General features: G+C 39.6%; 1 protein-coding gene across 4 annotated transcripts in view; it reads left to right on the top strand.

The window, feature by feature from the left end:
• Nucleotides 1–1,734: 1,734 nt before the first annotated feature.
• NBAS (NBAS subunit of NRZ tethering complex) overlaps nt 1,735–14,076 on the top strand; it is a 196,028-nt gene continuing 183,686 nt past the window's right edge. For 2 of the 4 annotated variants that reach the window (XM_075049114.1, XM_075049116.1), the window contains exons 1-9: nt 1,757–1,949; nt 6,423–6,477; nt 7,089–7,125; nt 8,882–8,959; nt 10,012–10,059; nt 11,180–11,223; nt 11,661–11,794; nt 12,488–12,621; nt 12,739–12,837. In XM_075049114.1, coding sequence (XP_074905215.1) covers nt 1,806–1,949; nt 6,423–6,477; nt 7,089–7,125; nt 8,882–8,959; nt 10,012–10,059; nt 11,180–11,223; nt 11,661–11,794; nt 12,488–12,621; nt 12,739–12,837 — 773 coding nt within the window. In that variant the 5' untranslated portion in view covers nt 1,757–1,805. Of the gene's footprint in view, nt 1,950–6,422; nt 6,478–7,088; nt 7,126–8,881; nt 8,960–10,011; nt 10,060–11,179; nt 11,224–11,660; nt 11,795–12,487; nt 12,622–12,738; nt 12,838–14,076 lie in introns of all 4 variants that reach the window. The other 2 variants (XR_012653307.1, XM_075049115.1) reach the window with 2 other exon arrangements.

A 14,076-nucleotide genomic window follows, 5' to 3' on the forward strand; every position in this document is an offset into this window, starting at 1 on the left:
AAGGCTGACCTCAGCTACAGACACATCTGGTTCAAGGGCCAGATAAGCCACAGCATCTCTGACAGTGTAGTTCTCTTGACTACTGTGTGACAATTTGAGTACTGGTTTTGTCCTGGAGGTTTATTTCAAGACATTTTTTAAAACACTCACTGAGCCCTACTGACTGCTGACTTACACTGTAGAAACCAGGTGTCATGCAGAGAAAAATACAGCAGGTTTTTTGTATCTTTAGTACCAGGCTGTTTGCATCACGATGGCTTCTCATATATTAGTAATTCCTTTGGGAGTATCTTCATTTGATGCGGTTCCTTTCTTTCGCTATTATTTGCTATATCTGTCAATCATTATTTTGCTTGCTTTTGGATAAATGACAAATCTAATAATTTTTAAAGACACAGATATGAATAATCTACAGATTCAACCGTGATTCTGAGAAAATGTGTTTGTAGGCAGACCTCGGTATCAGTATGTAGTGCTGCTTGTTGGCAAGTGTAATTTACTATAAATCTCCCACAGTTCTTTAAAACTTATGAACATGTTATACTATTTGTCATTGCTTTACAAGCTACATTGTCAAATACAGCTAAAGAACCGTTATTAAGTAAAGAGACAGCAAGAAAGCATTTTTTTCCTCAGTAGTTTTTTCTTCCTGAAGTGTTTCCCAAGTATCCAACACAGCTTTCCTATTGCTCTGAACCCCTAGTTTCAGAATTTAATTTTTAGTTTAATGTAATTCTAGGCTGTGCTGTTGCCCACAAGACTAAGAGGCTACTAAATACAAACTAAAATTAGAGTGCAGGAACAGAAGTGGCAGGGTGTGAGGTAATTTTCTCTTGAATTTACACTTTATAAAAAGTCACAGGAAAGAGACTGAAGCCTTAATGCTTTCATAATCATTTATAAACAGGCTCATTTTTATCAGTTTGAGAGAGCTGAACTCCATGAGCGCAAACATTAGTAGGACTGGAATATTTAGTGCTACGCAGCATCATTAAAGGGGGAAGAATAATTTGCAAGAAACAGGTAACTTTTGCTTTTTTCCCTTTTTCTTTTCCTGTTCGGTAAGGGTTTAGTTGATACACTCTGGCCTTGCCTACACTAGGTGTTCCTTGCCCTAAATTTTCTCAGTACCAGCTTTCTGGAGAGCCAACGCCAGGCTGCAGCTGCAGACCCTTCCCGGGGCAGTCCTGTTGGGAAGGCCATGCTAGCGGGGCGGCCCTGATGGCGGCACCCCGGAGCGGTGGGCGCTGGATAAAAGGCCTCCAGGAGCCCAGGGGTAGCAGACAAGCTGCGGATCTATAGACTCATGCGTATACGCTCTCTATAGGTGTACGTCGTGTGTTACATTCGGTAGCTGTCTCCGCGTTTCTCGCCCCGAAAGCACGTCCCACCCCTCACGGCTTAGAGGGAAGGTTGAGGTCTCTGACGCTGCAGCTGCCGCCCTTCAGAGGAGCCGCTGAGGCGGCCAGGGCTCCTCGGCCTCCGCTCCTCCGCTGAGGCGGCCAGGGCTCCTCGGCCTCCGCTCCTCCGCTGAGGCGGCCAGGGCTCCTCGGCCTCGCTCCCCTGCCCTCGGCGTCGAGCCTCCCCGGAGCAGAAGCCCTCTCGGGGCTCCAAAGCCTCTCGGGCAGGGAAGGCGACGGCCTCTCGCCCCGCGGCGAGGCCACGAGCGGGGCGGGCGGCGGCGCTGAAGGAGTTAAGGGCCGCCGGCTCCGCGGAGCTGCCGGGCGTTACTGCTTTGGCCTCCGCCGGGCGCCGTCGCCGCCGCCGCGGCGCTGGCTGGGTCGGTGGGTGGGGACCAGGCCGGCATGGCCGCCGCCGGCGGGGAGCGCGGCGGAGCGGCGTCGAGAGAGGAGGGGATGGCCGGTGCCGGCGAGGAGGAGGACGGGGAGGAGAATATCCTGTACGACCTGCTGGTTAACACCGAGTGGCCTCCGGAGACGGAGGTGCAGGTGCGTGTCGCCGCGGCGTGGCCGGGGTGCGGGGGAGCTGACCGGCCACGTAGGCGCGGGCGGGGATGCGCCCCGGGGGCCGGGCGGCCCGGGGCGGGGGGAGGCCGCCGGCCCTGAGGGGCCGTGGAGACGGGCTGCTGCCTCCAGGGCGGCTCGCCGGCCTGCCCGCTCCGTCCCCGATGGGCGCAAGAGCCGGGAGGGCAGCGGGGTCTAGCACAAACGGCATCCCTGCGGTCGTGCTGCCGCGTCACGGTCTTGTGTCACCGAATTTCTACGTTGGCACCCTCGTTTGTGCCGGCTGCGATGCCTCGAGGTCGCTCTCGGTCATTACTTGTGCACGGTGTGTGCCAGGTTTTACTGTTGAGCTGGTACGAGGGAGGCGGTGATGAAGTCCGGGTCTCGTCTCCAGAAACGGCTGGACCGAGAGCGCTGGAAGCTGTCCTGGTGAAAACAAGGTCTTTATCGAGCTTACCTTGCATGAGGAAAACAAGCTCCCTCCCTAGATTTGTGTATCATAATGGTTGCATCTGGATTTTCAGGGGTGGGCTAAAAGGGAGAAGTATATCACTTCGTGTCTACAAGGCACACGAATGAATGCTAAAGCTTGAAGGATCAGAAGGCATTGTTCTTGTATTACAACTTTTTGCTTGCTTCTGTTCTTCATGGGTCAGTGGAAAAGCTGAGAAGCTCTTTCATCTTTGCTTTTAAATCTTTTCGCCTGCAATGTGCTGAGCTAGCTGCCTCTGTGTCTATTCTTGGCTGATTTGGACATAAAGGATGCAAGTAATGTGGTTTTATTTTTTTCTTGTAGTGGCTTTCAAGTCCACTGCAGGTGTTAACGCATTTCCCACTAGAAGTAGTTTATGGAACTGTTTTAACAAAGTTTAGTGCTTAATGAGAACATCTGAACAGAGAAGATGCAAAAACATCATGGGTGGAAGAATGTACCCGCTCATAATTACTAAAGCCATTGTCATAAAAATAGTTTTTGTTTATCAGAAAGCCTTTTTTTATTTTGTTTCTCTTGATCTGTAAATCCTCAGTTGCAGCAACAGGGGTAGGTGTTTGGAAAACGATTGCAGTGTTACCAATTACTAACTTCATAGATTGCTGATATAGGTGAGTAGACAGTTGCACCTGTTTTTATTTAACTTTGTTTTGGGAGATGGTAAATAGTGTTTGTTTCTAGTAACATATGAATGTGATTTATATATCTGCAAACCATGAGGAGGACTTAGGTGTGGTGGCATGAGACTGTGACCCTACAACGGTGTTAAGGGGGCACGTTTCTGACAGGTGTCCCTTCTCTTCCGCTGCCATTAGTATTCTTGAAGTTGTATGGTATGTTGGTTAAAGAACTGATTAGTCTGAGAAACAGTTGTGTTGTTTCATTTCCTTTTGTTGAGTAGTCACCCTAGTACTCATGTAGGTAGCGAGGGGGGTGAATAATATGTCAATCAAAGCTGAGCAAAGTGCGAGACCTCCGTTTAGTGGCAGCATGCAGTTGTGCCAATTTAAAGTGATAGTGGAAGCTCAATCTGACGGTCCTCATCTGCCCTGGTGGTCAGAATTTCTAAACATCATAGAATTCTGCTTGTTAACTTCAGCAAATGATACAAGCTATTTTAAACTTGTTTTTTTCTTGCCGATTTACTTTATTTTAAAGATAATTCCTGTTTTGCATGACAGAAATAAGAAGGCTTGAAAATATTACACCTCATAGTTTGGATTTACATCCTTCTTGAAGACTGTCAGTAGCCAAGGACACTCCTGATATTCTTTTTTACAGTTTTAGTGGGAAATTTGATTTTTACTCTGACATTCATAGGCATGATTGTCAGCATGATTCAGTTTTTGCCTTAAGGTGCCTTAACAGTGATATTATTTACGTGATTGTGACTTTCCCTTTGGAACATCTGTCTCTCTTAAACCTGCCTTATTCACACTTTTCAGAAAAAGTCACAAAACACTCCCTGCCTTACTTCTTATAGAATTGAATGGTTTGGAATGAGTAAGGTGAGGGACAGGAGAAAGGGCAAGGAAGTTGAATGCTGCACTGGGAAATGAAATTAAATGTCTTCCTATGCTGTCTTCTAGGATACAAAGCAAGGCCTTAAACTTTTCACAGGTCTCTATTGACTTTTATTTTTTGTTGGGATGATTCATGTGTAATTGCAGAGTGCTGAGCACTTAGAAGTGTAATTATGACTGTTGGAAGATGAATCCTGTGATGAGCACGTAAAATCATGTTGAATTCAAGACACTGATAAAACTGGCATAGATTTATGAAGTTGGACACCAAATTAGCTTTAATTTTACTTCTTATTAGAATTTGCATTCACCTGTATTGAATTTCCCAAGAAGAATTTTATGGGGGGAGGGAAATAACAGATATTTGTAAAGGACACATTCAAGGAACTGACAATGCTGGAGAAGAGCGTGGTGTGGAAATCAAGCAGTCTGTATTCAGTGTATTGATGTGATGGTATATAATGCACTGTTTGGGAACCCCAAAATATATAATGAGAAAAAAAGGAATTACTGAGTAGCTGATCAGTGAAAATAGTGAATGAGGCAGTGGTTATGGAGGAGGTTGCAGGGGAGGACTCATGGAATCACTTGTGGAAATACAGGCAGACTGAACTTTTCCTTTTCTCCGTAGACAAGTACTGTCTATCTTCTGAAATCTCTTGAATGTATCACTTGATTCTGTGGGGTTTTTTTTCTTTGCTATCTAGTGTTTTGAGATTTCCCCCAAAATTTCTCCCCACCTCCTGCAGGCTTGCTGGGTGTGCAACAAAATCCAAAACCAAGTGGGTGTCCTGTCAGCAAGGAAGTTACTTAGGTTTTATTTCTGGAATGCTCTAGCGAAGGAGAACTTGAAGTTTTTTTTCCCAAATGGGAATGAATTAAAAAGAAGTATAGCAGATCTGGTAGCCATTGGTGTTGCTGAGGTGATAGGAATATATTACAAAAAGTAAGATTCAGGTCTTCAGAGTAAAACAGTATATCAGCTTTGTGAAGGGTTTTAGGATGGGCCAAGTAGGAACCGGTAGTTTAGGCTCAGGAGTGGACACTAAGAATACTCAAAAAAAATTCTGAAGAGGTATAAGCAATTTTTGGAAATGTTTTTACTGGGAACTTTTCTTAATCCAAAAAATTTAACAAGCTCTGCTTTTAACCTTCCTAGGAAATTGCAGCTCTCCCTGAGGTTCTATTATAGCTGTAAGAAATAATTTATGCTCTCACATATTTTACTGTAATGCCTTGTTATTTCTTGGTTGATCCACCTGAATTTGGAATATTATCTATTAGTACAGCTGTGCTGGCTTCTTACATGGTACGAGATGACAGCCTGATTATTTGAAAGACTATTTCTGGGCTGCAAAATTTGCATAGAAAACTGCTAATCTTTACTTCAATAACTTAAATTTGGGAGCCCAAATATTTTTTCTTAAACATCTACTTACTCCGGAATTTTGATAAATCTGTGTGTCTTTCAGTGTTTGCTGCTCTGTAACTTGCAGTGAGAGATCTAAATATTTCAGTTAACAAGTAATGATCTGCTTTATGTATTCTATACTGAAGGGAAGAGGAAATTAATTCATTACCTACTCCAGTGCTCAGTTTGTGGTTCTCTAATATTTTCGCTAGAAAAGTATAAGCATGACTGCTTATTTTGAAGGTTGTGTGTCATGCCTTGCTTATTGATTATCTTTATTGTCTTCTCAGTTTAATGCCTTTTTCCTACTTTCTTATTGGCAAATAATTTTACCTCTTCTTATAACTAAGAATATGCATCCTATGTTGTTTTGTATTTTCTTTTTCTGTGTTTGGAGAGTGCTTTCATTTATATAGTGAGTGCAGTTGTTCCCCTCCGCCTTAGGTAGAGCAGGGCTGCTGGAAAGGCTATGTGAGACTGTATGGAGTAGAGGTGGTGATCTGAGTGGCTGTGTTACCTAGTACAAATTGACACAAAAAGAGTTTTTCTTAAGAAGTTCTTTGTTTTTCTTAATATTTCTGAAGCTTTCATGAGCAGTCTTTATGTAGTTTAGCAGTTATATATTAGCGTAATATGTTGAACACCAATTGCTTTGACTCCCCCTGGGCGTTACAGATCAATCTGGCATTCATTTGGCATAGAAAGAATGATTTATAATACCTTACAGGAGTACATAATCAGAAGTCAATGTCTTCTGTTACTACCCAAAGATCAAGGCAAAGCTGAATCAATAGACAATCTGTAGTACGTTTTGTTTATTACATCTTGGCACTTAAAATATTTGGCTTTATAGCCTTTTTTAGCTTATGCACTTAAATTACTCACTGTATGAAGTTGCAAGTAATAGAAAATACATAAGGAACTTGTGGGCTAGCAGGCAACTTAAATTTAATCAGTGAACATATGTATGAATGTTGTATTTAAGTTAAAATGTATAACATAGTGTTTGACCATTATTGTTGTATTTGCAGCCAAGAGGCAACAGAAAACATGGTGCATCATTTATCATCACTAGAGCAATTACAGGTAAATATTACTTATTCTTATGTTTGTGACTCATAAGAATGATGTGTGATTGCTTGTAAAATTTACAATTTCTGCACTTTAGGGTGGCTAGTATAACGGAAATAGAGTGCAGGCTGTGTTTTCAGGAAGATGTTTTCTGATTATCAATATCGCTATGTAATTTTTGTGTCATTTTTGTGACCTTTCTTGTCTCTATTAGCTTATTGGGACAAACTAATAAACCATACATCTAAGAAGTTTAGAAGCTCTGAGTTTTGCAAAATGTTGTTGAGGTGTTTTTCTCTACCAGTTTTTGCATCGCGCTGTTTGCTACTTAGACAATTCTATAAGGAAGGTTCACATTCTGATTATATTACGTTGCCGTTCAACACTTGCTTTATACAGTAAACGGGATTGCATTTTCATCCAGTAGGAATTTCTCGTAGAATTTCCAGAAACGTGTAGTGATTTTTTTTTTTTATCTGCCATTTGTATTTAATATAAGAATTCGGTGGCCAAGGATAGAGGGTTTTTCCCATAATACCTTTTGTGAGAATTTCTGAGATTCTGTGTGCAGTAAGCTGGAGTGTGGAAATTGCTAGAGGTGTAATTTTTGCCTCTTTCCATTGTAGGTCCTGCATTATTTTTGCTTCGGTACATCTGGTACAGGTAGGTTTGATGAAATGATGCTTTATCTTTTTATTTGATAATATTTTTATAGCTTTTTGATTTGATGGAATGTTATTTTTAATGAGAGTAAAATTGAACACTTGTTTAGAATATTGTCCAAGCAATGCTTAGAATATTCTCTTTTTATAAATTTAAGTTGTAACCACTTGAGTTGCAGCTGAAGCCTATCTAGAAAAGAACTGGTGTATACTAGTTTGACTTTTTGCTTTTATCAGAAGCCTAAATAAACTTGCAGTTGGAACATCGTCTTTCTCAAAACACATATTTGTCCTCCCCACTCCCAACTGAGATATTGCAAGTGAAGCTGTTTGGTGGTTTGTTTTTTTTTTTTTTTTCCTTAAGCCTCAATGACAGGTATGATGGCATGGCAGGACTTGCTTCCTTTGGAGTAATAATTTGGATTTTTTTTTTTTCTTGACAATTCAAACTGTCACACAAAAAGCTTGATAACTAGTTGACCAACACTCATGCCACTTATAAATTTAGCTTCTGATTCAAAAGGCACTTAAGTGATTGCATAAACATACACTGTTCCCAGAGAATTTCAGCTCTGTGGTTATACTACTCTGTTGATGTACTTGGCAGGTTTGAAGTTATCAGTTCTCCCTTTTCAGGGGTATTCTGTTGGTTTTGAGATATATGGAAACAAACGTTAATGTGGCTCCGTGTGAAACAGTACTGTACTTGAATTCAGCAGGCAATGCTGTTTTCCCTATTGCTGGTGTTATACTTCATTTTGTGCCCCCTCCCCCCTTTTTGGGGGGTGGGGGTTGGTGGTGTTTATGGGCTCCATACCATCATATAAGTGTAGTTGTAAGGACTCAGTTGCAGACAGAATTAACTTATTTTTCTTCCTATCCCCTCCATAATCAGATTTAAAGTCTGATTTCTAACTTTTATAATTTATTCTAGTTGCTATTTTTATGTATTTAATAAAAGCATTTGGGAGGGAGCTTGGGAGGCCTCTAGTTTAAAGCCCTACTAAAAGCAGGGAGAACATCGAATTCAGTCTAGGTTCTTTAGGGCTCTGTCCAGCTAGGTCTTGAAAAGCTTAAAGGATGGAGAGCCCAACGACTCTCTCGGCAGCCTGTTCCAGTGCCTGACTGTCTTCATGGTGAAGAATTCTCTTCCTTATGTCAGCTTGGAACCTTCTCTGTTTTAGAATCATAGAATCATTTAGGTTGGAGAGGACCTTTAAGATCATTGAGTCGAAATGTTAACCTAACACTGCCAAGTCCACCAAAGGATTGATTATGGCTTCTTGTGTTTTTGCCATGCACCTCAGTGGCTCCCATCTTTGTGGTAATCTGCTAGGTATCAGAGCACTGCTGTTTGGTCCCCTGAAACCTTCCCTTCTGCAGGCTAAACAAGTACAATTCCCTCAGCATCTCCTTGTTGGGCAAGTGTTCCAGTCCCCTGACCATCTTGGTGGCCCTCCAGTTTATTGGTGGTGTTCTTGTAATGGGGGGGCCCAAAAGTGGCTGCTACCAGAGTATAAAGAGTGATGAGTAAAAATAATCAGTTCCCTTAATATGTGGTTTTATTCTGTTAATGCAAACAAGGATGTTGTTAGCCTTTGTTGTTGGCAGGGTGCAGTGTTGATTCATGTTCGGTTCCTAAAAACTCCCAGGTGGTTGCTGGTTGCCTTAAAGCTAGGTCACCTGGCATGTGTATCTCAGGTATTGCTTTTGTTAGGTGTATGTTCTGATTTAGCCTAATGTTTTTGTTGTTTCAGCCCTGCAAAGTTTTCTCTGCCCACTGGACTGGTTCGTCTAGTTAATAAGCAGATAAACTGGCACCTAGTACTTGCAAGGTAACCAGCTTACACGTTTTCCATTTTTGGCAGTAGCAAATGTATTAATGCTTCCTCCCCTCCCCTTGCCGTCCCCATTGGTAACAATGCTGAGTTAATACTGTGCTAAAGTCATGTTATTCTTTTTGGTCAAGAGAAATACTGGAGGCTTTCACAGGTAGCCTTGGGAAAGAAAGGTCATTCTGCTACCTAGGGGCTTCCACACCTCTTCCCTTCATTTAATGGATCTCTCACTCAGGTCTGCATGTCCTTCTAGCTTTTGAGGCAAAGTGGCTTGCAGTGCAATTGTTCTCAAACTCAAGTCCTGAATTTGATCAGTTAAAGACCTATAACTTGGCAGAATATGTAATATAAACTGCATATTTTAAAAATTGTGGAAGGTGAATGCATACCCTTGTCTGCTGTTGTATGTATAGAGGAGAAGTGAGAGTTCCAAGGCTAGAACAAACTGTTCTGCAGTAATTTTAGCAGCATCAGTGAGATCACTGGCTTTTAAAAATAAGCATAAATATGTACAGAAAAATGATTCAATGACATGGACGTAGCATGGAATGTTTTAGTTTATTATGTTTTATTGCTGAATATGATCAGTGGTTCAGCAAGAGCTCTACTGCTGAGAGAGGTGGTGATTGTTTGAGGGAAGTGATGATTGCTTTTGATGCACAACATGCCAGTTGCAATGGTGTATGTTAGGTACAAAAACAGGAGACCTGCTCCTAAGGAGACAAAGTAACTTACTTTAGATTCTGCTGTTACAAAATTATCCATAAGCAACATCTGATTCTGATCTGCCCTGCAGCAAGATTTTAGACATTGTTTCTGTTTTCTTAGTGCTACTAGAAAAGAGTGACAGATACATTTCAGTGACATGAAGGGAATCTTATTATAGCATTGGGGTTTTTTGATATAAAAATTGATATTTCCCAATTTGTTTTGATTATGAAAGAAGGAATTTATATCTAACCTTGCAGAAAAGCACCTAGAGCTCTGATTCACATTCTGTAAGGACTGGACTTTAAATTAACTTTCACACCTGTATTTTTCTCTTTCAGCAATGGTAAATTGTTGGCAGTTGTTCAAGACCAATGTGTAGAAATCAGGTAACTTAGTATTATCTATTGCTTCATGACCACAGTTGTGGAGTTCTGAGACAGTGTTTCTAGTTATTTACTAACCATATTTTTAAAGATTTTTCTGGGGTTTTTTTGGAATGTTATATATTGTGAAAGTAATCTGTGGAATAATCTTAAAACGTATTATCACTTAAAAAGCAGAAGCCATCTATTTCTTCTTAGTTCTTGGCCGGTCCCCATTCAAAAAAAACAGAAACACCCCCCTCAACAACCCCCAATTATAAATATTATAGAGAAATTTATATAAGTATCTATCTGTATCTCTCTTTTTTCAAGATGTGAAAGAAAAACAATCAAGATGCTTCAAAATACTAAACCCAAATCATGGTCATTCTAACCTTTGCCTTTCTGTTCCCCCTAGAAATGCTCTCCTAATAAATGGGACAAGGAGCTAGTATTCTGCTTCTTTGTAGAGTAGCTGGCATGTATAATATTTCACGTTATTTTACAAGTAATGTGGATGGCCGTAAAGACTGATACTTTCCCTTTTTCTTCCGCTCTCTAACAACAAGCTCTCCTTTGCCAGTTCAAGAACACATTTAGCTGTAGAACGGGTCTTGATTGAGTGTGTTTACTTGCATCACAAAAATCCATTTGCTAGAAGGTCAGACCTTCTATTTATATGTAAAAGAAGCAAGTGTATGAAAATTGTTCAGTCGGAAGTGGTGTGAACACCATAAATGTCAGCTTATGGACTATAAAATAAATCTTGTGTTTCAAGTGTATTAATGTAACTATATTCTTGCATTGTTTCTAGAATTGTAACCTAGAGAATACTGACTAGGTGTTTTTTTTCTAAAGTTACATGCTGAAGTTCTGGAGTGCTGATATCCTATTTTGAACAGCATTACTACCAAATGAGGGATATTAGTATTTATCCATTGGGAGGAGGGTTTCTAAAATACTATTGTTAGTTACTGCAGCTGCCTAAGGGTGAAGGCTACTATCTGCCTTTTTGAACAAGTAGTTAAATACATGCAGGCCTTTGAATTGTGCACTTAGAGTATTTTTATAGCGTTCTGTTTATTCTGGAAAATTGAATAGCGGTTTTTTTCCAATTTAAATCCTTATGAGTCTTTTTCTGCAGGTCTGCAAAAGATGACTTTGGATCCATAGTTGGAAAATGTCAAGGTATACAATATGGCAACCTCTACATCATTACTTAATGTCATCATTGTTTATTATTCATGCATTGCTAAGTGGTGGTGTTGGTATACTTTAAAGATAATGTTGTAACTTCTTAAAAGCATTGGGAAGAATCAATAATTTTGCTTTGTGACTAGCTCTATTACCCTCCCTTCCCCTCTTCTTTTCATGATGATTAACATAGAAAACCTGAATGTGAAATGAAATGATAGTTAAAATTAGTGAGTTTGGGAGCAGCTGTTGGAGGTGGTGTGTGAGGTTTTTTTTTTTGTTTTGTTTTTTTTTTTGTTGTTGTTTTTTTTTTCTTCTCTGAGATAAGCCTGTAATCATGGTAGGTACCCTGCATTTTTTTTGACTCTTTGTTCTGTTTAAGGAATTCTATTTCTATTCCACTTTTTAATAGCTTACTTCCTTTTTCATAGTGCCAAAGGATCCTAACCCTCAGTGGAGGCGAGTGGCATGGAGTCATGATTGTACGTTACTTGCTTATGCTGAAAGCACTGGAACAGTGAGAGTATTTGACCTAATGGGTAGTGAGCTTTTGGTCATTTCACCGGTAAGTGCTCTCTTAGATTAAATATGAATGTAGTAGAACTTCTTGTAAGGATAAAGGGTAATTTCTGCTCTTTGGACTTATTTTAATCATGGCTTACTTTGGTGTAAAGGCTTGCAGTATGAATACCATGCAGAAATGTACCATGAAGTGTTTATCATTTGATGGGTATATTATAGTTAAACTTCAGTCACGTGTAGCACTTGCAAAGCATATCCTTTCTGCTGTTGTATCTAGTCAGAATCTTCATCTTTCTTTTCTTTTTCTTAGAATTGTGGTAGATCTGCAGGTACATCAGATTGTGAAAAGTATAGAATCACCTAATTAGTAGGTGTGGAAATAATTACAATTTGTAGTAGCAGATTACAAATCTGCAGTTTATATGCAGAGTCACTTATAAATCAAGAAATGTTGCTGATAGACCAATATTTGGGAAGGTGGCTCAAGTGTATTTCCTTAATATATTGCCTTTGCAGACTTTATAGTAATAAGATTTTTTTCAAAATCAAGATGAAAGGAAGTGTATTTTGTTACGGATACAAACTATGAAACTTTATTTTTTAATACATTTTTATACAATATAGTAAATTTAACTTCCTAGTTCTTTCAGTAACATAGACACTCTCCCCCACCCCACCCTCTCTCTCTCTCTCATCCTGTTTCTCTCTCAATGTCTGCCTGCATTTTTGGGTAAAGACAGCAAGTTTTCCAGGAGATCTGAGTTATGCTATTGCTGGATTGATCTTTCTAGAATACAAAGCAAGTGCCCAATGGTCAGCCGAACTGCTTGTCGTTAATTATCGTGGAGAACTAAGAAGTTATCTTGTAAGGTAAGCATAAATTTTGACTTGCTTTGAGAAGGCACAGTGAACTTCAAAGGAATTCTTTCTACTCTTTAAAGAAACTAAATCTGAAATAATGTATGTATTTTTTTTCCTCATACTTAGCGTTGGAACAAATCAAAGCTTTCAAGAAAGTCATAGTTTCAGCTTTAGCAGCCATTATGCCCATGGAATAACTACTGTCATTTATCATCCTGGTCACAAGTAAGTGTTCTGGTTGCTACCTGCCAATAATATGGAACTTATGAGCAAAAGTGACAAAATAAACATGCTGGATAAAGAGAGAGGAAAAAAAAACTCTTTTAATATTGGTATTTAGTGACTAAGTAATAACAAGTCATGTATCATTTTACCTATGAAAGAAACTCTAGTTGGTCATCTCACTTTACTGATGGAACAATGAAAATCAGATTATGTCCTTTACTGTTTGAGTATCTTGCATAAGCAGCATCTTTTAGAACATCAGGAGTAGCTTCAAAAGGTGTTTCTGAATTTGATGGGGATAAAGGCTGATGTATAAGTTTGGTTGGTTTTTTTTCTGTCTGGATTTGATTTCTGGACTTGTTGGCCAGCCCATTTTCCCTAGTGTTCTGACTGGAACTGCCAGGCTTTGGTATGTGGAGTTGTCTTGTGATGCATTTTCTCTATTAGTAATGTGTTGGGTACAGATGCGAGGCTTGAAAGATGGACTAATTGACTGCCTGCTCTTGAACCAGATGTAGTTGGAATAAGTCCTGGTTAGCCAATTACTTTATGTTAAAAATGTGTCTACCTTTTTAATATCTACTTGTTTTATAGCAAGATAAACTCAGCAACTTACTTTTCTATTTCTCTTCAGTTGTAGGAACTAAACTTCCTTACAGAAACTTTTCTTCTATTAGATTGGCTAGGATTGAATTTGTCAGTGCAATATGTTATATCACTGTATTGTTTCAAATGGCAATTAGGCTTGGCTGTAGAATACCAGAAGAAACTCACTGTTTAAAACCTTATTCTTCAATATTAAGCAAGCTGTCCTAGCTCTCTCAGGGAAAAAAATGGTTATTAATGAGAAGTAGTTTTCTTCTAGCTTATTACTTTTAGAGATTAATTTTGAGTATGGTTTCTTCTTTTTACCTAGTTCATACCTAGTAATTCCACATAATTAATACTCAGTATACTAAATCTAGAGTTTTGAGGTAATAGGTGTGGATTATGGAGGTTTGGTAGCACTATCTGACCAGACAACAGAACCTACTAATTCTTTCCTTTGATCAGACCAGTGTTAATGATTCTTGACACTTGTTTCCAAAGTTATCTTTTCTGCTCCTAATATTAAGAAGTAGATTTATTATAACGATGAGTATTGCAAAGAATATTGGTTAATATTCAAAGTATGGTCAAATAATTATTCTGACAATTATAATAGATGATGTACTTGCTTTTTATATTTGGTGTGTTTCT

Source organism: Buteo buteo, chromosome 17 (assembly GCF_964188355.1).
Source record: "Buteo buteo chromosome 17, bButBut1.hap1.1, whole genome shotgun sequence".
In the NCBI taxonomy this organism is placed as follows: domain Eukaryota; kingdom Metazoa; phylum Chordata; class Aves; order Accipitriformes; family Accipitridae; genus Buteo; species Buteo buteo.